The 24,830-nt window shown below is 38.6% G+C and overlaps 1 protein-coding gene across 3 annotated transcripts; it reads left to right on the top strand.

The window, feature by feature from the left end:
* The first annotated feature begins 1,116 nt into the window (after positions 1-1,116).
* On the top strand, positions 1,117-11,371 carry LOC127792093 (DNA topoisomerase 1). 3 transcript variants are annotated; one of them, XM_052322438.1, is made up of 17 exons: positions 1,117-1,411; positions 1,487-1,538; positions 2,741-4,013; positions 4,195-4,389; positions 4,982-5,062; positions 7,393-7,452; positions 7,659-7,753; positions 7,836-7,992; positions 8,109-8,234; positions 8,464-8,544; positions 8,764-8,854; positions 8,941-9,074; positions 10,238-10,306; positions 10,388-10,477; positions 10,675-10,778; positions 10,851-11,019; positions 11,134-11,371. In XM_052322438.1, the coding sequence occupies exons 3-17, from the start codon at positions 2,772-2,774 to the stop codon at positions 11,200-11,202; spliced, it is 2,763 nt and encodes a 920-aa protein (XP_052178398.1). In that variant the 5' UTR covers positions 1,117-1,411; positions 1,487-1,538; positions 2,741-2,771; the 3' UTR covers positions 11,203-11,371. The 3 variants fall into 3 exon arrangements, with proteins under 3 accessions (XP_052178398.1, XP_052178397.1, XP_052178399.1); XM_052322437.1 differs by lacking the exon at positions 1,487-1,538; XM_052322439.1 differs by lacking the exons at positions 1,117-1,411; positions 1,487-1,538 and adding an exon at positions 1,589-1,741.
* Positions 11,372-24,830: the final 13,459 nt, after the last annotated feature.

The following is a 24,830-nucleotide window of genomic DNA, read 5'->3' as shown; positions in this document are numbered from 1 at the left end:
TCAACATTACCAAACTGGAAAGAAAGAGATCGACAACCAGCCATGTTTTGGCCAATTCATCATACGAGTAGAAGAGAAAGATGGAGTGAGAAAATAATATTTTTATCATATTAAAATTTTTAACATCGATGAAATAACCAAGAAAAAAGTGCAACTAGAATTGTAAAGTTATGAAAAGTTTATTTCTTAAATTTCAAAAATATTTCTATCTTTTTATCAAATCTCGAGTGTAATCCGTCCTAATTAGTATTTATTTAAGTAAAGTTTTGAGTTTTTTTTTTTAATTTCTTTTCACAAGTCTTGACCTTTTTATTTTACATTTCTTCCATCACATGACATGTTATGCATTGAACTCTTTTACACATATTTTTCTTTTTATTTTTTGAGTTTACATGTTGGAAATATCAATGTATATAATAATAATAATTAAAAATTATACTTAACAACTCCATTAATTTAACATTTTAAAATTTGTATATAATTATAAAATTATTTTATAAACATTAATATATTTAAATTATATTTTAAAATATAAAATATAATTGCACAAGAGGCATGTTCAAAGTAAGATTTTATTTATAAAATTGGTCCGAACTAAATGGGATAGATGTTGACAGACCAAAAATCATATCGATTAAAGAGGGACCAAACCGAATTGATTTAGTCCTAATGGGTTGAAGCCATTTTTTTCTCTCGTTTCTAATATGAATTTAAATATATCTACATATATATGTATCTATATATATAAAGATCCGAACAAAATTAACATAATTTTAATATATAATTTTCTTTCCACAAAACGTAAATCGAATTTTGGGTTTAACAATAATATAATTTAATTACTTAAATTATTTAAATAATTTAGAATTTAGAGTTTAGAGTTTCATGAGTAATTTATAAGTCGACTTGCATGTAGTAGCCCTAAAACTAGCTGAAGCAGCCATGCTTTACTTGCCCCTAAGACAAGGACGGACAGGTTGAGCCCAAGCCCATTGGGCTTCCAAGTTGGAAGCCGTGGAATGTCGGGCCCAATTCTCGGCCTGTACTGGGCCTGAGCTTGGACGCGGCTAACGGCGTTTATCAATGGCGTCTCTGCTGGTTGGTTTGGTTGGGCGTGGCGATATCTGTAAAAGACGACACACCGAGAAAGAAACAGACTCGCGTATTTGTGTTTGTGTTTGTGTTTGTGTTTGTGTTTCGTGTTTTCCCCTTCCTTTATCTATCCTCTCGCCAGTCGGGGTGGTTTGGGTTCATCTCTTGTGGACTCTCTCAGCTCTCGCCCTAGCCCCCCCCGCCCCCTTTCTCCCTCTCTCATCGCCGCCGCCGCCGCCAATCGTCTGTCAGATTTTCAGATCACAATCTCACAGATCCAAGCCCTATCTCCCCGTCGGTTCTCGCTCTTCTTCCTCCGGTACGTATCGCCATCATCTGTCTTTTATTTTGTGCCCGCTTCTTTCGTTAATTCTAGGAATTTGTGTTTTGATAGGATTCTAGGGTTTGCAGCTGGCTTAGAGTGAGGTGTCGAGGCATCCGGCGGAGTATTAGTTTTTCTTACTTGTTGATTTTGAATATTGTGAGACTTGTTGCCGTTTCCCGAATTCCCAGTGAATGCTAGTTGTTGGATATGTGCATATGTTTATGTTGAACCTGCAATTGGATTCTGCTGGGTGTTGGATATGTGCATTGTTTGAGATTCTTAAAGGTTTATTCGGGAAGTAGGATTTTGGGGGAAAAGTGAGAGGTAGGAACAGAATATGAAGGGATTGAAGTTAAAGTTACCTTTTCTTTTGCTTGGGTTAAAACGAGAAGGAAATCAATTGATATTTACCAAAAAGTAATTATTCACATGTAATTTTGTTTTTCTTTCTCTCCTCAGAATCCTAATTCCCAATATAGTGCTAGAGAATAAAATAAATTTCCTTACTGTTTCCTTTCACTTCTCTTTCTGCTTATGTTGAACCCTTGATCAGATTCTGTCAGGATGATAGTGTATTGACATAGAACGTTTTCATCCATTTGCAAAAAATTCCTAGGCTCATTCCTATTTCATTGGGCGTGCTTCGAGACTATAACTTGATTCCTCTTGTGGTTAGATCAGACCATCAGGTTTCCTTTTTCTTTTAGCGGGTATCTGTGCAAGTTGGTTACAATTATGTCTGCAGGTTTCATTGTTTTGTGTCTTCCACTCAATTGCTCCTCAGCTGCACCAACCAGTTACTTGACCTCAACATTGGCATTCAGTCCCCTTTCAACTAGTCCCAACTCAATCAATATAACATTTTTATGATTCCCATAGTTCATGTCTTCTCAAGCATTTCTGTGAATTTTTTTCTAAAATAATGTTAAAGTACAGCAGAAATAAACCTGACTGATCATGTAAATGACAAATGCTTTGGTGTTTATAGGCAGAAGGTATTGCACCAATGATGAACTAAAAGAAAATTTAAAATGAAAAATAAAAGAAGAAAGGATCCAAAATTTTCTGCACAGTTTTAGAACCATATTTCTTCCATTAATACGCTTCACAAGAAATGCTGTTTGAGTGCATTATGTTGTCTGTTGGTTTTATATATCATTCGGTAAAAACCAAAAAATTTTCTTTTCATTGTGTTTGTTTAATTTTTGACTATGGAACCTTTATGGGAATTTAATCTATTTAAACTTCTCTTCTGATTTGTCTAACCATATCTTCTTTGTGCATCCTTTCCCTAATTCAAACAATATAATGATAATCTTGCAGAAAGTAATATTATATACATGCCAACTGGACAATGGCGGTTGAGGCTTGCATGAATTCTAAAATGATGGATGATATGGATGATGATGATAAACCCTTAGTTTTTAAGCGCAGTAGCACTGCATCAAGACCAAATCAATTGAACTCAGAAGCAAAGAAGCCAGCATCTCAGAGGCGTGATGGACAGTCTGGGAAACAGGTCTCTGAAGTACGCTCTCCCAATGTTCAAAACTCCATTTCACAGAAGGGTAAGGTTGTTCCGTCCATCAAGGTATCACAGGTAAAATCTCCTGCAGCAAGCCCAAAAGCGTCAACTTCTTCTGCCAAGGCATCAGCAGTCAAATTGCCTTCACCTAGCCCAAAGCCCTCAACTTCACCTGTGAATTTGCCCACGGCAAATTCTAAAGTGTCAACTTCAGCAGCTGATCAGTTAAAACATTCATCACAACCAAATACAAAATCTGTTAAGCAGGAGAAACAGTTGATGAAATCTGCTGGTGAACCTCATAGTGATTCTGAAGATTCAGAAGATGATAAACCATTGAGTGCTAGGCTCCCAGCTAGGGTGTCAAAGGGTAATGCCAATCATGGCAACAGAGGGCGAAATACTTCTAGCTTGGGTTCACAACTGCTTCAAAAACCAAGAATCAAAGATGAAGACTCAGATGATGAAATTCCTTTGTCCTCAAAGTTCCAATTTAAGCCAAATGCAGGACCATCTACCTCAAGATCCTCTGAGTTTGATGGAAAAAAACCAGTTTTATCGAAACTTCAACAAAATGGCTCCTCAACAAAAGAGGGCCAACTTAAAAAATCTGCTACTGGATTGAATAAGAGACCTCTTGTTGAAGCCAAATCCTCAAGTCAATCTTCAGTTAAAAGACCAAAGCTTGAAGGTGGATTGTCTTCTCCAATTACTGGAAAGCAAGTATCTGTAAAAGAAGAACAAAAACACTATGATGACGATGATGATCATGTTCCCATTTCCCAGAGATTGAAGAAGCCAAGTACATCAGCTAATAAACCATTGCCTGCAAAACAGAAAGTAACAAAAGTTGTAACGTCTTCATTCAAAAAATCAAGCAAGAAGTCCCAGAAAGTGATGAAAAAATCAAAATACTCGAAGTCACTAAAGGTGCCCCCTGGCTCTGGTGAAGGGCAGAAATGGACTACCTTGGTTCACAATGGTGTCATTTTCCCACCTCCATACAAGCCTCATGGGGTTAAGATGCTCTATAAGGGGAAGCCAGTTGATTTGACTTCTGAACAAGAAGAGGTCTCTCTCTCTCTCTCTCTCACACACACACACACACACAAAATTTCGATTAATAGCATTTTATTTCTGTTTTTTTAACATAAAAATTTCACTGTTATTGCATTCGTTTTTGAAGTATTATTTCTACAGGTCATCTTGGTTGCCTCTTTCTGCTAAGGAATTGTGAAATTGTGTTTTGCAGGTTGCAACGATGTTTGCAGTGATGTTAGATACTGATTATATGAACAAAGCTAAATTCAAAGAGAATTTCTTTAATGACTGGAGAAAGATACTTGGTAAAAACCATGTAATTCAGAGGCTGGACGATTGCGATTTCACCCCAATCTATGAGTGGCACCAGAGAGAAAAGGATAAGAAGAAGCAGATGAGTTCAGAAGTAAGCTTAATGCCCATTAACTCTGGCTATAGGGCGAAAGGATACTAGAACTCAGACCTGATGAGTTGCTTATAAAATTTGAATCAAACTAAATGTTCTAAAATTTACTTGGTTTTTTACGTTGTTAACTTACTTGGTTTTTATCTGACCATTGAACAGATTATATCTACTATTTTATTGGTCAAGTTTTATCAGTACATTATGATGATATATATTGAGGGTGTGTTTTGGTACCAATGGCTACAGTTGCTCCTTTGTGACTAGAAGGTCATGGATTTGAGTAATGGAAACATTCTCTTGCAAAACAAGGGTAAGGTTGCATACAAAAACAACCCTCACCCGACCCTTGCAAAGTGGGAACCCTCATGCACTGTGCACGCCCCTTTATTATAACATGTATTATAATTCCTTACTTCCTAATGTATTAATGATTAAAGATACAAGTAGATTTTAGTTTGAATGGTTTCACTTGATAAGTTTTGATGCTTGTATAGTGTTTGTTACATTGAGAATTCTTTCAATCATTTAGACTAGTTTTGATGATATTTTGCATTTTGAATATTTATCAATTTGAGAGTTGCTGCTCATGCAGGAGAAGAAGACCTTGAAAGAAGAGAAACTGAAACAAGAAGAGAAATACATGTGGGCCATTGTTGATGGTGTCAAAGAGAAGGTTACTGCTAAACTTTTGACTATGTATCGTGCTTTTGAATTTGTGGTTCTAATCCCTTCCTTTGTCATTCTGGAAGTTATGTTTACCTGTTAAATCAGGAAAAATAAAGTGCTCTTTAGGCCTGCATCCATCAGCAGCGGTACTTTGTAGTATCTTTTCTGAAGTTGGCTATTGTAGATAAAAGCAACTTGAAATAACTTATGGGGGGTTAAGCGTAGCAATTATCTGTTCAACAGTTTCTTGGATGGTACCTGCTAGCCTAAGAGCTGTATTGATTGATTATCTTTTATCTATTTTATTGACATGTTCCCTATTAGTTGGTTGTCTGTCAATGTGCTGAAGTGAAACTTCTCTTGTAACAGCAATTTCCATTTTGGATGTAAAATATGAATTGTGTTTCCTCTTTTAGTTTTGTTCTATTCTTATATTTTCTTTTCTAGCCTAATGCCAGTCCTGTCAGATCATTATTTTCTTAATTTATAAATGAATGAATGGTTATGGTAAAAAGGTCTTCATGTCATTTCTTGTTTTTGGGCCTTAAAATTTATTTCTTTCACTGTATAGATTATTTTATCTACCTAACTGTTCTTGAAGATAAACTTGTAGCATGTGGAACCATTCACTTATTTGTGTTAACTCGCAGTAAATTTAGCTGTTATCTTCTAGAGTAAGGGGTTTGTGAGTCTTGCCCATTTAAATTTCCACTTGAAGGTGCATCTTCGCTTTGGTGATTCTCAAAATATAAATATATGTTTCAGAATGGTGTTGTTTATGAGGCATTCTTCAACACTGAAGTTTTCATTTTTTTTTAGGGCATTTTTTGTTTTTTCTTTTCCAGGATAAGGAGCCATTACAGTTTCTGTATCAGATGATTATACTTGAAACAAATGATGATGTCTGTGTTTTGTAAAATTTCTAAGTAATTATGATTTCATTTCTTCTCATTTTCAGTATTTATTTACCTTATTTTTTGTATGATAAGTAGTTCCAAGGTGGTATTTTGGATGCTAGGAGACAGGAGTGGGAAGAATCTCATTTCAGAACTCTTCTATTAAGTTGTGGGTGTGTTAATGACTCTAATTGTGATTCCAGGCTAACTCTATATAAGGTGGATTGGGATCTCATCCTCACATCTCAACATACTTTACTTGCGAAGACGCGTTTTGAATAACCCAATCACTTGAAGTCTGTTTATCTAAGAACACATATTATTAGATTGGGTTTTATAGTAACAGGATCCCATTCCTTCATGATGTCTCCACTCCAAACATAGTCTAAGACACAGTTGTTAAATTGACATTCAAATCATGAATTGATTTATTCATATTACTAATTGAGAATCGGGAATTATATTGAATCATAAGATTCAGTATATATATATGTATATATATATTTTAAACTAATTAATATATAAATTCAAGCATAAATCTTCATATTATTCAACGAAAAATTAATAAATATCCATATAAAATATCTGATTTTCAAAAAGTATATATTTAAATACTAAATAAATAAATAAACTTATATCAATTATTAAGATCATCATCTTCTAAGTTCTAGTTAATCATCCTCAAGGTCAAAATCATCTCCTTTACCATTGTCTTTGAGTACAAGCATATCCTCATGTTCTTATTCTTAAATTTCTTGATCTTCTCTCTCCTCATCGTCTATCAATTTAACTTTTTCACCTTCAACAGCTTTACCATTTTAATTTTTTATCAATCCTTAAGTTCCTTGAACATAACGTATAAATATCATTAGAAGATGGATGGGTGTTTGGATTTTTCTGATTTAATTTCTAAATTTTGATTTGACCAGAATTGATTGGTTCACATCCAATTCACTATTCACTTTCGATTCTTTCTAATTTTTTATTCTCCTATAGATTTAAATAGGTTTAGTTCAAAATTGTATCAAATCGCCCAATTCAAATTGTGAATCATGTAATTCTAATAAATAGGTCCGGATTCTTTTGAAATTATCAGTTTACTAGTCATGGAACAATATTGTAGCTTTGAATGCATTTTCCTATCTTTCTTCGAGCATTTTCTAAATTTCAATTTGCGACCGATTCACTATTCATTTCTGATTCACCAATTCACTTCCTATTGTTTCTAATTTTCGATTCTCCTATAGAATCGAATAGGTCTAGTTCAAAATTGTATTGAATCCCACAATTCAAATCGTGAATCCCGCTATTCTGATAAATAGGTTCTGATTCTTTTGAAATTATCAGTTTACTAGTTGTGGAACAATATTTTAGCTTTGAATGCTTTTTACTATTTTTCTTGAAGCATTTATGTAGGATCTGCTTGTTTCTAAAACTGCAGGTTGGAAACTTCAGAGTTGAACCGCCTGGGTTGTTTCGTGGCCGTGGAGAGCACCCAAAGGTTCTAGTCTTAGTTTTCTCTACTAAGGATGAAGAACTTAAGTACTCCTATATAAAATATACAATTCAGTACAGATATATGTAAAAGACTTAAAAACAGTGCTCAATTTCTATTCAATACTTGCTGTTGATTATGTTTTGTTTTCCTTTTCTTTTTCTCCCCCCCCCCCCCCCCCCCCCCCAAAAAAAAAAAAAAAAAAAATTCAGATGGGTAAGCTGAAAAACCGAATTCGGCCTAGTGACATTACAATAAATATTGGAAAGGATGCTCCAATTCCAGAATGCCCTATCCCTGGCGAAAGGTTGCTGTTTCTTTGACAATCTATATAGTCCAAGAATATACATGTCTTGTTCGTTAAATTCATGTGAAATTGATCTTTGCAGCTGGAAGGAAATAAGGAATGATAATACCGTCACATGGCTAGCTTATTGGAATGACCCAATTAATCCAAAGGAATTCAAATATGTGTTCTTGGCTGCTAGCAGTTCCTTGAAAGGACAAAGTGACAAGGAGAAATATGAGAAAGCAAGGCTATTGAAGGTAAATTTATAAAAAAAAAAAAAATCTACTTTGTCCATCCTCTGATTCCTTTTCTTGAATTTTAGACAAATTATTCTGATTTCCAATCCCCACAATAATGCATTGTTTGAGTATAGGACTACATACAAGGCATCAGAGCAGCTTACACCAAAGATTTTACCAATAAGGATATAACAAAACGTCAAATAGCTGTTGCTACCTATCTTATTGATAAACTGGCTCTCAGGGCAGGCAATGAGAAGGTAGGATCTGCTTAAATGCCTCTGTGCTTATTTACTTGTATTTTATTTTCTGGTTCTTGGATAAGGCAATGTCAAGCAGTGTGGAAATCTTTCACTCAGTAGGAAAGTTAATGATGCAGATTATATTGCAAATGCAATGCCTATCTTGCATGGTAGTAAGTAGAACACATGAAGAAAAAAGATGAAAGTTATCCTGATCTCGTCTGGTAAACTTTTTGGTGTCTTGCAGGATGATGATGAAGCTGATACTGTTGGTTGTTGCACGTTGAAAGTAGAGAATGTAGAGCCAGTACCTCCAAACACTTTGAAGGTATAATATCTCAGCAGCAAAGGTTTAAACCTCAACTTAGGATAGGTTTGATTTGATGGGTTGGTTAGTTGAAATTTTAAAGTTCTAAGTAATTTTAAATGGATTTTATGTTGTGAGAGAGAATTAGTTCATGAAATGTTTTGGTGTTGTAGAACCATGTAAAAGCACAAAGTTGGGAAATTGTAATTCATGGTAATTCCATTTTTTTCTGATTTTCAGTTTGACTTCCTTGGTAAAGATTCAATTAGATACCAAAATGATGTTGCAGTTGAACTTCCTGTGTTTAAGGCAATTCAGCAGTTCCGAACTGGTGGGTAGATGGATTTCTGTATTGAAATTTGTCTTCTTACATCTAATAGTTCAACCTTTAAGTACATGCTTCTTATTTTTCTACAGGAAAGAGAGGCAGTGATGATCTTTTTGACAAGCTAGATACCAGCAAACTAAATGCTCATCTGAAGGAACTTATGCCTGGCCTCACAGCCAAAGTTTTCCGTACCTATAATGCATCTATCACTTTGGATGACATGGTAAGATGCAAGCTTGAATTTTTTTCTCCTGTTATGCACGTGTTATTTTTCAACCAAACTTGGATGCATGTGGTTAATATGTATCTTGATGTTTTGTTTGTCTGACCATCAATTTGTAAAACTTTGGACAACCACTTTCTTGATACCTCCAAATCAGGTAGTGGTGCTTGTTTGAACAGTTATTGCAAGCAGAAGCTATAAAAATCTAATAAGCATGAAATGTGTTTTATTATATATATAATAAACATGATATATCTCTTTTTCCTTGAATCTCAAAACTACCTTTAGGATGACCTGAAGACACAGCATGCCTCAGCAATAACAATCTATTGACAAAATAATTTGTAAAGCCAGGAAGCTGGCCAACATGGTCCATCTCATATTGCGACCACTTATATTTCTTGGTGTTCACTAGGAAAGTCTATATCAGTGATGGTCCAGTGAATCCCAAGTGGTACTGTGATAGGAGGCTGGACTATGGACAAACATCCAGCTATACTTTCTTATTATGGTAATCCCAAGTTTGAACCCCTGTTCCAGGCCTCCTAACCCGAGTTCTTTCCGCCACATAATGCCCAATTAGCTCAGTGAGGGTTCCACTGGTCAATTATTTTGTGTTCACCGTGTTTCTTTCTTGGGAGGAGCCTTAACTAATGGTTATTACATTAAGTTTCCCAGTTCTCAGGTCAGCTGCATGGATCCTAGTTTTTGACATGTTCATGAATGGGCACATGGCAACACATTCATCTTATAGCTAAGTCAATTAATAAATTGGGCTTTGTGTGTGCGTGGCATGTAGATATGGTTGGTTGGAATGAGAGAAGTAATTGAGATGAATGATACTAGTTGTTATAATGATCATATGCATGGTAAGAAAAGAGAGCTGTCGTGATTTATTATGGATTTTAAAAGAAGTGAAAGCCTGTGGATTTCAGTAATATGTGAATGTTTGCTTGAGAATTTCTATCAAAGATGCAAAATATCTATTATCATTTTGTTTTTTTGTCCTTAATGTTTATAAAGTGTTTCTGTGTGGTTATGCTTTTGCTTTCTTGGAATTCTTATTCACTTGTATCGTCACTGTGCTCTTGCTTTGGATGTTTCCGTTCAAATTTTTTTGCTCAAGATTGTCTTTTTCTGAAACTGGTCCCTGCTTATGACAGTTGAGTAGGGAAACAAGAGGTGGAGATGTTCCTGAGAAGGTTGTAGTTTATCAGCATGCAAACAAAGAGGTAAGAGGCATCCTGTTCAAAATTTTCATGAATTAATTGTCTGCATATTATTTTGTGCCAAATTTAGCTGTCCTCTTGCAGGTTGCTATCATTTGTAATCATCAGCGTACGGTATCAAAGACTCACTCAGCACAGATATCAAGGTTGAATGAGAAGATCGACGAATTGAAGGTAATGTCAACTTCTCAAGATTCTAAGGGAGTTGAAGCAACCATCCTGAGTAGAACATTGAAATTTTTACTTCCTACCCCCCTTTCCCCCTCCCCTCACAAGAAACGCGTCATTGCATTGTCAGTACTCTCTTACGCCATGTGGTCTCTACCGCGTGCCTGTTGGTTCTTAAGCATAGTTTTCTTACATGGCTGTAGGCCGCTCTGGACGAGCTTAGAACAGATTTAGCTCGGGCGAAGAAAGGGAAGCCCCCTTTGAAGGGTGCTGATGGGAAGCAGAAGAAGAACCTGAACCCAGAAGCGTAAGACATACTAATATCACTTGTCTTTATCAAGAGCTAATGGCTAATGGCTAATGGCGGATATGACTGCAGGTTGGAGAGAAAGATTGCCCAAACCACAGTGAAGATCGAGAAAATGGAGCGGGATAAGGAAACCAAAGAAGACTTGAAAACAGTCGCGTTGGGCACCTCGAAGATCAACTATCTCGACCCTCGCATCACAGTCGCCTGGTGCAAGCGACACGAAGTCCCGATCGAGAAGGTGAGAGAGAGATCCATCCATCCATCCATCCTCTTCCATTCTGTTGGAGTCTTCTTTGGATTGTTCTTCTGACTTCCCTCTAATCATATGTACTCTGCTCCTGCGGTTGTGCAGATCTTCAACAAGTCTCTTCTGGCGAAGTTCGCTTGGGCAATGGACATCGATCCAACCTTCAGATTCTGAGTTCTTACTATCATCACACTCTGTTAGTCTTTCCAACATATTTCCCTTTTCTTTCCTTTTCTTCTTCTTTTAATGTTTCAGAGGAAAGCTTTTTAACTGTTGTATTCAGCACCTGAATGGCTGCAGCCTCAAATTATTATTATTGGGGGATGTATTGTCCCTTCACACCTTTCTTCTTTCTTTCTTTCCTTCTTTAATTTTTTTTTTCCCCTCTTTTATCAAATCTATTATAATACTGTGATAAAAACCTGGTGACGGACTGTATCTGCTTCTTCAACTTCACAAATGTTCCAATTATGTGTTCAATGCTCTGTGGATAGAGCTTTTTAATTTTGTGATTTGCTTTTCATTTAAAACAAAATGCAATCTGAAGCGTCTTTGATAATCAGACCCATCTCACTTGTATCCTATGATGCACAGAGCTGCGATGGCACTTTCCAAACGTTTTTATTTTTAAAATATCAAATAAATATATTAATATATTTATAAACGAGTTTATTTGTAAATTATTTAAGAATTTTTAATTGAATATGTTTATGAGTATTTAATAGAACGTGTTTTTGAGATTTAATGAGTAGAGTTTTACTGTACTTAAGTTTTGTTTGTTTATAAATTGAGTTTGAAAATTAGAATTAAACTTGATTTATTTATCTTGATAAATAAATTTAAATAAATTTTTATCAAATCAAACGTCGCTAGATTTAATGAGTAATTGCCAAATTCATTGGTGATGTTGCCAGGAAGCAGTACCTATTAATTTGTTGTACGTTTAAGATTTTTAAGGGCATATTAACGAAGATTTTTAAGTTCGAATGCTTTCTTAGTGGTGCTTAGGTCAATTTATTGAGCCACGTGCTTGTGTCTTGTTGATCCACGTGTCTCATTTTGGATTGGATCACATGGTCCCCTTGTATTGGTTGATAAATTAATTATTTTACCTTGGCATGATCCATAATATTCTTTTTATAGTCTCATAGAATTTATTTAGTTAACATTTATAGTTTTATTTTATTTTTTATTTTTATATAACAAAAATTTAATCATTAAATGAGTAAATAAAAATAAGAATCATATATCAAATAAATCGCTATATTTTAACTCTAAAAATAAATGAGTTATTGTACTTTATAGAAGATCAAATAAGCAATTATACTTTTAGACTTAGGCTCGAATTAATCAATATACCATAAAAAATGGTCAAATTATAACTTCTTTTAATTATTTGAATCTAAATTTAGATATTAGTAATTGTGCAGATTGTTTTGATTAAAAATAGAGTTAACACCATTATAAAGCAAAAAAAATATTACGTTTGCTACATCGAATAACATAATATTTGTCGAATAACATAATATTTGTTTGAAACTGACAACAGAATAAATCTCTATAAATCAGTAAGATAATATGTAACTTAATTTTCCAGCTAACATAACATTTCTCTCCCAAGTAACTAAATAAACTTCTATAAAGCAGTAAGATGACATCTACCTTAATCTCCAGACTGTCAGTGAGTCTAAAAAATATAATAATTTATTTTATGTTTGGATAATACTATATGTCTCGAGACTAGTTTTACAAATAAATATTTTAATTTATTTTTAATTTTTCTTTTCTTTTCTCGACATTCACGCCGCCCTTCCCTCCTTCCCCCCTTATTTCTCCCGGACACTCACTAAAAATTCCCCCTCTCTCTTTCTCCTCTTCTCTCCAGGGGACCCCTTGCCTCCCACCTTCGTCATTTGTCGAAACCCCATCTCAACCTATCCCCAACTTCGTAGTTGTCCTATCCCTTCTCAATCGAGCCCCACTGTCGATGCTCATCCGTCCCCGTGACCTGCCACCCCCTTCTCAACCCAACCCTGTTGTCGACCCCATTTTCTGTCGTTATCGCCACCCCCTCAATTTTCGGGCATCATCATCATTCTCCATTTTCATCATTCGTCGTTCCAACCCCAACGTGGTCGCGCCCCCTCCCCCAGCTAACCTGCTGCCGTTGCCCCCCCTCTCCACCATCGACCCCACCCCCTCTATTTAGGCCCAGATCCGCCGTAGATTTGAAATCGACAGCTAAGATCATTTGTTGTTTGCTGGAGGACAAAGATATGGAGTTGGTTCGAATCGACAGGCCTTGGGGGTTCTGGTAAACTTCATAACTGAATATGTGCTCCATTGATCCTATTTCTTGGAATCCATGAAAAAAATTATAACATATTTTTCCTTAATTAATGTTGAGCTTGTAAGTAAATTTCTAGATTGTGATTTTGACAAACGTCACTTTTCATCGCCAAGTTATGTATCTAAGTATTTGTTTCCAAAGATGTGTGTGGATGTAAGTTTGATTCTAGCATTCTAAATTTCAGTTATATTCAATGTAATTGTGCAAGTATTTAAATATAGGTACGATTCCTTTGTAATTCTGATCAAATTTTGCTATTTGGGTGTGTAAATTTAGTATTCAAAAAGTTAAAATTCATATAATGTAATTATTTTCATATTGTGGAAAAAAAAGTTAATACATTTTTTGTATGCATGTAAGTTTTGGTGCCAATCCTATTGGGTTTGACTTATTGTAATTGTTGCCTAGAAAAATACCCAAGATGAGGGTGAATTGGGTTTTTTAAATAAATTAATAATTTTTAATTCTTTTAAAAACTCTTAAATTTGTGATCTTAATATGTGATGATTGCAGTAAGATTAATAATAATAAAATTATACAACCACAAAGAACAAGAGAAATTTATAGAGATTCGGCTCTAAAGAGCCTAATCCTCTATCTAAAGACTTAACTTGAGGTTCCACTAGGGAGAATCAACACTAGCTTTTAATTGGAACTGAAACCAACATACAATCCTTTGCTTAAACAAGAACCACTAGCACACTACTAGCAAATACAATCCCCTCACACAACAAGTGAATAAAAATAACAAACTTACAACCAGAAACAATTACAAACAAGTCACCAACGATTAAGAATTCCACCAACCATCACACTTCCAGCACTTCAAACTTTCTCACTCTTGTTTGAATGTTTTATCAAGTTTGTTCTCCACTTTGAGCCTCCATACTTATCCTATATAAATACATCTTTTAAACACACTAGTCATTAAAGAAAATGTTAATATGAAGTTTGAAATTCAAAAAAATGTTTAAACTTTCTCAAACAATAAGAAAATATGTGTCACATTTAATTCAAAATAAATTTACTTTTTGCATGAGAAATCAAAATTTGAAAATTCAAATATAAACTTTTGAGACATAAATGATTAAAACAAGAAAACATGTCTAAAAATAATTATCTTTTTATTCAAAATAAATTCACTTTTTACATGAGTAAGAGAAAACATGTCTAAAAATAATTCTCCTTTAATTCAAGATTTGAAAATTCAAATGTAAGCTTTTGAGACATAAATGATTAAAACAAGAAAACATGTCTAAAAGTAATTCTCTTTTAATTTAAAATAAATTTACTTTTTGCATGAGTAAGAGAAAATACGTCTCAAAACAATTCTCCTTTAATTCAAAATAAATTTACTTTTTGTACCCACTTTTAATTTAAAATAAATTTACATTTTACATGAATAAAAAATATATTTATATCATAAAAATATTTTTGTTATCATCAAAATTATATTTACTTACCCTTGAGCTTAACAGTAGCATTGTTGATAGCTATAACGCCCCGCTTTCCCGGACGCATTATAACTTGGGATAATTCCGGGACAATAAAATTTTTCTTTCAAACACTAAACCTAAATCACATCATTCCTCGAATCCGTCCCAGAATTCCCATACATTAATCTCGAAAGAGAATCATTATACTCATCAAATGCGGAAGCAAAGATCGAAACCTGATATCTTAACATTAATCATAAATAAATTCTTACATCTTCAACATTCCTCAAAACGTTCAGAATCTAAAGTAGCAGAACTTAAATATAGGGGCTACGTTACATATATTTCATTTCTCATACACTCTGCTAAGTGCCATTTCATGCCTCATTTATCCTCGTATCTGCTACAATCTCCACCTGGAACGTTTGAATATTCCAGGGGCAAAACCCAAGTTAGATGATGAATCATCTAAGTAAGGGTACATAATGTTATGTCATGTGTGTATGCAATGTCTTTCCTTGTAGGTGTCAACTACACCCCTCATGCTACCTACCATTTTTGTGGCCACCTCTTTCGAAGCTAGGGTGTATGGGTGCACCATTGGTAAAGCAGCGGTGCCAGTTCGTACTCCCTACGACCACAAATGTGCGTGATTGATAGAGCGCATATTTTCATATTATTTAGCCCTCATATTTAGTCTTTTTGCACGTTAGTTGTGTCATTTTATTCATCTTGATTTTGTTTGGTTTCACACTATTTTATTTTATTTTTGACAGATTAGGGCTTCCTGGGTCATAAGGAATTTTGATGGCAAGAAGGGAAACAAGGAGATTAGAGACAAAGAAGCAAAAGTGTGTTGACAGATTTGACCTTCTGTGCTTCTTTCAAATTTTTGGCAAAGTTATAATCTCAAAACGTGAATGATGTCTTCAGAGATATTGTAGAGGACTTCTTAGGATTTCTAAAATGGTATGGTTTGTCCAAATCCGAGTTCGTTTGGGCCTCCAAACATCGCTTCAAAGTCGGGACTAGATAGCTGGGTTAAATTAGGAAAGCTACAATGGACATTGATTCTTTAAAAGGCCATAACTTGGGCGTCCGATATCCAAATCAAGTGATTAAAAATCCCAAATTCATCTACTCTTCCTGATCTACAATTTTTATGAAGGGGCCGAAGCCCAGAACGCACGTTATCCTATTCAAAATCGGCTGTGAAGTTGAGGTAACCTAGGGTTTCCTCCTTAAGCTCTATTTAAGCACCTTAGGAGGCCATTAGGTGGAGATATATATATATATATATTTTGTCTCATGAACAGTAGCCGTTTTTTCTCTGTTTTTGTTTTCTTCTCCATGGAGGGCTAAACACTTGTAATCAGTTGCAAATCTGAACTTATTCCATGGTTTGAATCCCGAAATCTTCTACGAAATCTGGTTTGAATTTCAATTATATTTGTTTTAAGTTTTCTCTACTTCTTTTCCGCTTATTCTAGTGCATGTTCAAGATGGTTGTATGAACATATACGGGGTGGATTTCTCTTTTCTATATTGCGATTTTAATGTTATAGTCGGTTGATACAACACACGAAAGAAAGAAGCAGAAACAAATAACTTGGTATGGATGGTTATGGATACTAGGTTCTGGAATCTGTGTGAATGAAGATTAAAATTGGTAGACTGATTGAAGGAGGTTTTCTTTGATTTTTATATCAGCTTTGATTTGATCTCTAGACGGTTGTTGGAGATTTATTTATGCAGATTTTGGGTGTTGAAACTCGGCTAGATCTAATCTATAAGAAGGGATGATGAAAACCTGGTTTAAGGGAAAGATTTGTAACTGGTTGCGTTTGGATCCATAAACAATTTCATTTTTATATTTTTACTCAATCTTCATACTTTCTCTTTCATCAAAAACCTCCCTCGTTCAGTTCTTGTCATGACAGATTTGTATTGAGGTTCCTTTGAGAGATAACTTTGGGGTCGCACCCTTGCTGCAAATCCGAAATATATATATTTTTTTTACAATCATCGAGGTTCGACAGTCTCGATCAGTGATCAATGATATCAACGTATATTTATGCATTTCATAGTCATGTCATGTATGTAGTCTACGTTATGGATACATATCAGGGCATGTCAATATGATGAAAACATTCCCGAGGATCGGATTTCTTAAACATATATCACTTACAATCAAACATTTTCCGTAAAACTAACTTTAATTGGGAAGTACCACTTACCTTCTCAAACTTATTAGGCTACCTCAATATCCGCGCATTTCTCGAAATTCGTGCATCACCTCGATTTGCGTGCCAACTTCAAAATTTGCACAAGTCTCTTCAACTTAAGCCTCAAAGCATCCTAATCACCATAATTATTTAAATAAATATTAAAACTTATTTTTACATAATTTCTGGCATTTTCTCTATATTTCTTCCTATTTTTCCTCAATAAATCCAAACTAAATATTTCTAAAATATTTTCTCAAATATTTCACTACGAAAATTCATAAAATAATATTCTTGAATTTTTGAAATTTTCTAGAAAATTTTACTTACCTTGACTTAGCCTCCCCAACTTCCTCGGTATGCGTGCCATATACTCGAAATGCGTGCCTGGGCCGCTTTTCTCACCAAAAACTCCGGAATATTAATAAACTACTATTTCCTATTTTTTAGACATTTTTTTTATATTTTTTCCTATTTTTCTTCTTTTCTTTTCTTTCCTTTTTTTTTTCTTTTCCTCTTTTCTTTTTTTTTTTTCTTTTCTTCCCTCCCTTCTTCCTTCTTCTTCTTCCTCTTCTCCCGTGCGACCTGCATCTTCTTCTTCTTGCGATCACCGCCCGCGCGCTGTCGTCTTCCTCGTCGGCCGCTTCCGCCTCCCCCGCCAGCCACCAGCCGCTGCTACACCGGTCGCACCACCGCCCGCCGTCACGAGCTGCCATCGCGGCAGCTCCCTTGCCTCGCGTCCAGCTGCGAAGCTCGCGGCTATGGCCGCTTGCAGCTTTCCCTCGAGCGGTCGCCCCTTGCCTTGGCCTCCATTGAGCCCACCGATCACCATCACACACCCCTAGCGTCACCGCGGCTGCCCCTGCTAGCTGGCTTGCCTCCTTCCGCGCGGCCATGGCTACCGAACAACAGCTTGGCTGCTGCTACCATGGCCGATTTCGGCCCTTCCAGGTGGCCTTCTCGACTCTAGATCTCTCTCTCTCTCTCTCTCTCTCTCGTGAGCTTCCTCTGGATCTCTCTCCTCTTCATTCTCTCTCTCGACTAAGCCCGAGCCCCCTGCCCCCCTCACTCTCATTCTTCCCCTCTATTTATAGGCATCCCGCCTCTCTCCTCACTACCTTGCCCATACCTCTTGGCATGGGAAACACTCAAAAATCTTGCAACGGTGCGGCTGGTTGCAGAGCACGTGGTGAAGGTTGCAGGACATGGTTGAAGCTGCAGAGGGATGGGCGGCCATTGCACACATAGCACGCCTATGTATAAATATATATATATAATTATATATTGTATTATAAAAATTATATATTTAAATTCTATTTTTAATCCTAAATTTATTGGAATAATTCTCTATTTGCAATAATATCGTCAAACACTGAATTAATTGGCATTACGATACTGAAAACACAAAATTAATAACTTGAAGCTTAGTTAAAAAATGACGATTTCGCCCCAGTGTCCTCACCGGGCTATCGTTTCATCCTGAAACCACTGAAGGGTTGCTCCTTACGCAAAATTGAAGCCCCCCTAGGGTTTCGTTGATTTTTCGGGAGTCTTTTACAACAATTCGGTTTTGCAAACCTAAATGGCAGCTGCATTTTAGCTGTACCGAAAACTATTCCCGTTCTGATTCCTTTTGATACCATAAATCCTATATCGGAACGCTCATCGAAACCATATCATTTTTCTTGGACAATTTCACTCTGAGGCATTCCCTGCAGTCAATTCGGTACTTATAACTGCTATCAATTCAATTTTTCGATATTCTAAACTTATTAAAATTACGTGGCAATCTTATCTAAACATGGGGTATTACAATAGCAAAGCCGTCACTTACAATATACAGTGTCTCAATAGCCATGACAAACAAAGGTAATAATGTTAGTTATTTTACATCCCATGATCTTTCTTTTTTTTATAGCCGATTAATTTTAGAGAAAAGTTTATCAAATTAACACATAGATGCACTACATAAGAATTGATTCTAAAATTATTTTGTAACATCTAATTCATGAAACGTAGTTCGTAGTTCCGAAGAAGAATGTTATGAAGTCCCTAACGAATTACTAGTCACAGAAAATCTTGACGTACACAATGATGAAACCTTAGTAAAAGACAGTTAGATTGTTCCGGAGGTTGGGATGAAGTTTAATGATGTCAATGAATTATTTGAATTTTACAAAAGTTATACTTATAGCATAGGCTTTCCAGTTAAAAAAAGAAATTCGAAGAAGGGTGATGATAGCGCTTTGAGATATGTGACATTTGAATGTAGTTAGGAGAGAGGTAATAGAGTTGGTAGCATAAGCACTTCCTTGAAACCCCAATCAACAATCCATACAGGCTGTAAAGCCAAGATAGGTACAAATTTCAATGGTGTTTGGCGTATTAATAAAGTATATCGTAAACACAATCATAAAATAAGTCCGTCCAAATCAAGGCTTTGCCGATGCAATCATGAAGTTAATGCACATATTAAGCGGGGACTTGAAGTTAATGATTTAGCTGGGATTCCCTTACAAAAAAGTTTTAATTCAGCTATTATCGAAACTGGTGGATACGACCAGTTGACATGCATAGAAAATGATTATTGAAACTATATCGAAAAAGTAAAGCGACTACGACTTGGGGAAGGAGATGCTACAACAATACAAACTTACTTTTTAAAAATGCAAACAAGTTGTCCCAGTTTCTACTTCAGTATGGATTTGGATGAGGAATGTTGGTTGAAGAATGTATTTCGGGCCGATAACAGGTGCAGGTAAGCGTATAAAGAGTTCGGAGATGTTGTAACATTCGATACGACGTACTTAACTAATAAGTACGAGATGCCTTTTGTCGATGTGAACCACCATGGACAATCAATCTTACTCGGTTGCAGTCTGTTGTCAAATGAGGATACGACAACCTTTGGTTGGATTTTTAGGACATGGCTTGAATGTATGCATGGTCAGGCTCCCAATGGAATAATTATCAATCAGGACAAGGTCATGCAAGCAGTAATTGAGATTATTTTTCTTAATACGAAGCATAGATGGTGTTTATGGAATATACTAAAGAAGTTGTCAGAAAAGTTTGAGAGCCATCCGTATAAGGGATTGATACTTTCGGTAGTACATGGTCTAGTGTATGAGTCGCAACATCAAGAAGAATTTGAGCATAGCTGGAATGCGATGGTTGATCAGTTTGATTTGCATGAGAACGATTGGTTTTTTAGACTATTTGAAAACAAAAGCCATTGGGTTTCATGCTTCTTGAAAACTACTTTCTGGGCAGGGATATCAACAACTCAATGTAGTGAGAGTATTAACGCATTTTTTGATGGATATGTTTATTCCAAAACTTTTCTCAAGCAGTTTGTTGAACAATATGAGCTGGCACTCAAGAGTAAGGTTGAAAAGGAGTTCCAAGCATATTTTAAGTCATTCTCACAAATGGTCCCATGTGCTACTAAGTATGCAATTGAAAAACAATTTCAATAAGTGTACACAATACCAAAATTTAGGGAATTTCAAGAGGAATTTACTGGGAAGGTTTACTGTTGTTATATGTATTTCCCGCATCACCCCGCATGGGCCAGACTCGGTCCGATAGACCGGCCCAATCACCCAAGGCCAAGAAGGCCCGGACGACCTCGTCAAGGAAAGTCCAGCCTCCACCACAGATCCGGAACTCGTAAAGCGAGCATATGGCGAGCTCCCGGTAATCCCCCAACGAGCTCCAAGCAATCGACTAACGAGCTCCTGAAATATCCTCCAGATCGCTGGCCCATCCAGGTCGCTGGCCTAAAACCTCCAGCTCGCATGAGTGGCAAAGCTGCTGAGAAGTCAGAGGTAGGGTCCGATCACTTTATCTGTAACAGCCCATGCCCCTCGTAATGAGGATCTCACTCCCGGTCTTGTGAAGGCGATAAGAACTGTTTGTCCCCCATTATACAATCACTGTATTTTTATATATTATCTAAATTGTAAAAGCCCCTCAATATAAATGAAAATCAAAGAGACCATGGGGGGGAAAGAAGGACAAAAAAAGAATAATCAGATACCGCCACTCTGAGAGAATAATCAGATGGCGGCCGTGGACTAGGCATCGTTCTGGCCGAACCACGTAAAAGATTCTGGTGTACACGCTTGGAATTTGGGGGGGGGGGTTTCCTTCCTTCTCGGTATTTTTGGATTGACTCACCGCGGCCCAAAACGAATCACGGTCGGCCGAAATCGAATGTCGACATTTTGGTGCTAGAGGAAGGGGCCGCTCTGATCAATAGCCATGGCTAGGGGAAGGAATACTCGAAGTTCCGAGGCGGCGGTCGACCCACCTGAAAATCACCACGACCGACCACGAGACTTACCACCAAATGGAGGACCCGTTGCCCCGGCAGCCGATACTCCTTTGCCGCCGCCCGCCGGAGACGTCCCGGCATACCACCACGGGTCCCTGTCCAGCCTACTGTCCAAATCACTGGGACAGGGACGATCCGGGACTGGCAGCAGCGCCAGGAAGCATTGGAGAATACGGTAATACAACTCGCTGGCACGGTCAGAATTCTGGCCCAAGCTCAAGCACGGGCTGTCCACGACCCACCGGCGTCGCCTCGCAGGGTCCTCCAACTGCGGGAGGAGAGACACCCACCTGCGGAAGAGGATATCGGGGATAACTATCCGTCCCCAATTCACCGCTCCCCAGTCCGAGAAAGAAGCAGGCGATCGCAAGCCCAGCAATCAGTAGGACCGGACTCAACTGTGGAAGAGCTGTATCAAAAGGTGCGACAGCTGGAAGAACGACAAGGAGTCCGCAGCCAGAATAATGGTCGTGGGGATATGACGCCGTTCACCAGAGAGATTGAGCTCGAACACCTGCCGCGGAGGTTTAAGGTCCCGAGCATGCCACAATATAATGGGGACAGGGACCCCTATGATTACCTAGATGCGTACAACGTGCAAATGGATCTACAGACAACCAGCTCGCTGGCTAAATGTTGCGCCTTCCCAGCAATCTTAGGAGACATCCCCCGAGCTTGGTTCAGGAGCCTTCCGCCTCGTAGCATCAACAGTTGGGAAGAGTGCCAACAGAGGTTCCTTAACCAATACAGGGCTCTAAGAAGGCAGCTCGCGCCACCTTGCCACCTCGCCACCGTATTCCAGAAAGCAAACGAGCCACTAAGGGATTACATTGCCAGGTTCAGGCGCGAGGTGACCAACGTCGAGGATCCCTCAGATGAAAGTATCCTAACGGCGATCTCCGCCGGCCTCCGAAAAGACGGAAAGCTCTACGAGAGCATCTACCGAACCCTGGTCAAAGACCTGGGGGGAATTCTATGAACAAGCTTCTAAGGAAATCCGATGGGAAGACGCCTTCGGGACGAAGAAACCCGTCGGGTCGAGAAAAGAAGCTGGGGGCTCCAGCCAGAATAAGAGAAGGCACAACGGAGACGCCGGAAGAGAAGCTCGGGGGGAGCGCTCGAGCAATGAAGTGTTCAAGCGAGCTCGGAAGGCAGAGGGAGATGAGCGACCTCGTAGATCACAGCGCTTTGACAGCTACTGTGCCCTGTCAGACCCCCAAGAAAGGATCTTCGCCATCGAAAGGAACAAAGAGGAATTCGGGAAGCCCAACCCGTTAAGAACCCCAAACAAATTCCGAAACAAAGAAAAATTTTGCGCATACCACAACGAGGCGGGTCACAACACCTCGGAATGCTGGGCCCTAAGGGACGCCATCGAAGATCTGATAAGAAGAGGTCGCTCGAAAGATTACGTGGTGTGGCCGACTAATCAACCAAGCCAGCCGCCGGTACAGCAGCAGCCCCCCAACCGATGATGACCAATCACCGGCTGTACGAACCATCTACACGATCCATGGCGGGCCCCACCTCGCTGGATCCTCCCACAAATCCCGCGACAAATACATACGAGAGGCCAACCATGTTTTGCTAGCAAGATCGAGCGAACAGCCGGTTCCCGCGAAGCGGCCTAGGGGTAACCCAATCCCAGAGAAGATGTTTTTCTCGGAAGAAGACGCCAGAGACGTCCATTGGCCGCACAACGACGCACTCGTTATACGAGCCCAGGTCGGCAACTCCGAAGTGCGAAGGATAATGGTAGACACGGGCAGCTCGGTAAACGTAATGTACAGAGCATGCTTCGATCAGATGGGTTTGGGATCGGAACAGTTGAGCTCGTCCCCAGAGCCACTCTATGGGTTCACGGGGGACGCAGTGATTCCCGTCGGTCGGATCAACCTTCCCCTCACCATCGGGGATACGAACCGCCAGGCCACTACTTTGGCAGAATTCCTAATAATTTACTACCCCTCAGCATACAACGTCGTACTCGGAAGGTCGGCGATGAACGACCTGGATCTAGTCACTTCAACCAGGTCGCTTACGGTGAAATTCCCGACCCCCGACGGTGTAAGGTGTGTACGAGGCGAGCAGCACCTCGCAAGACGTTGCTATGAGGACGCCCTGAAAATGGGAGCAAAGGGAAAGAAGGTAAATATCATCGCAAAAGTCGGCCCGCAATCAACCGGCCAATGGGAGGACCTGGATCCACGCGAGGTCGACTGCGAAAAACCCACCGGTACCATGGAAGAGCTCGAAGATATCTCAGTTGGCGAGGCAGACGAGGAAAGGCTCCTCAAGCTAGGCAAGAGTCTAGCCCCCGAGGTAAAATCCCAACTTACAGATTTCCTTAAAGCTAACCTTGATGTATTCGCATGGAACCACGAAGATATGGTGGGAATCGCCCCAGAACTCATGTCACACAGGCTCAACGTAGATCCAAGCTACAGGCCAGTGCGCCAGAAGAGGAGGCCAATGACTCCGGAGCGTTATGCCACTCTTAAAGAAGAAGTGGACAAACTCTTGGCAAATAATTTCATCAAGGAAGCCCACTATCTGGTCTGGGTGGCCAACCCGATCCTAGTAAAAAAGAAAAACGGGAAGTGGAGGACCTGCATCGACTTCACCGACCTGAACAAGGCCTGTCCTAAAGATAGCTTTGCTCTCCCCAGAATTGATCAGCTCGTGGATGCAACGGCTGGTCACCGCCTCCTCAGTTTCATGGATGCCTATTCAGGCTACAACCAGATCCCCATGAACCCCACGGACCAAGAGCACACCTCGTTCATAACCGACCGGGGGCTCTATTGTTACAAGGTCATGGCCTTTGGATTGAAGAATGCTGGCGCAACCTACCAGAGGCTGGTCAATACGATGTTCGAAACACTGATCGGAAAAACCATGGAAGTATACGTTGACGACATGCTGGTAAAATCCGAGCAAGTGACGGACCACGTTTCCGATCTAAGAGAAACGTTTGGAGTCCTCAGGAAATATCAGATGAAGCTCAACCCGCTCAAGTGCGCCTTCGGTGTAGCCTCTGGAAAATTTCTTGGGTTTATGGTAAACAACAGAGGCATTGAAGCCAACCCAGACAAAATTAAGGCTCTGCTCGACATGAGGTCGCCCATAAGAAAGAAGGAGGTGCAAAACCTCAATGGTCAAGTCGCGGCTCTGAGCCATTTCATTTCAAAGGCAACTGACAAGTGTGCCCCGTTCTTCGAGCTTTTAAAAAAGGAGAAAGACTTCAGATTGACAGAAGAATGCGAGTTCGCATTCTAACAACTAAAGGAGTACATGGGACGGGCCCCATTGCTCGCCAAACCTAAGGAGGGAGAGAGGTTGACCTTGTACTTAGGAGTATCCCAACAGGCTCTCAGCGCGGCCCTCGTTCGAGGGGAAGAAGGGGTGCAGCACCCCATTTATTACGTCTCCAAAAGCCTAATCGATGCAGA

The sequence above is a fragment of the Diospyros lotus genome, chromosome 15, assembly GCF_014633365.1.
Source record: "Diospyros lotus cultivar Yz01 chromosome 15, ASM1463336v1, whole genome shotgun sequence".
Taxonomy (NCBI): domain Eukaryota; kingdom Viridiplantae; phylum Streptophyta; class Magnoliopsida; order Ericales; family Ebenaceae; genus Diospyros; species Diospyros lotus.
Note: the sequence above shows the minus strand (reverse complement) of the source record. Positions and strands in the feature narration are given on the sequence as shown.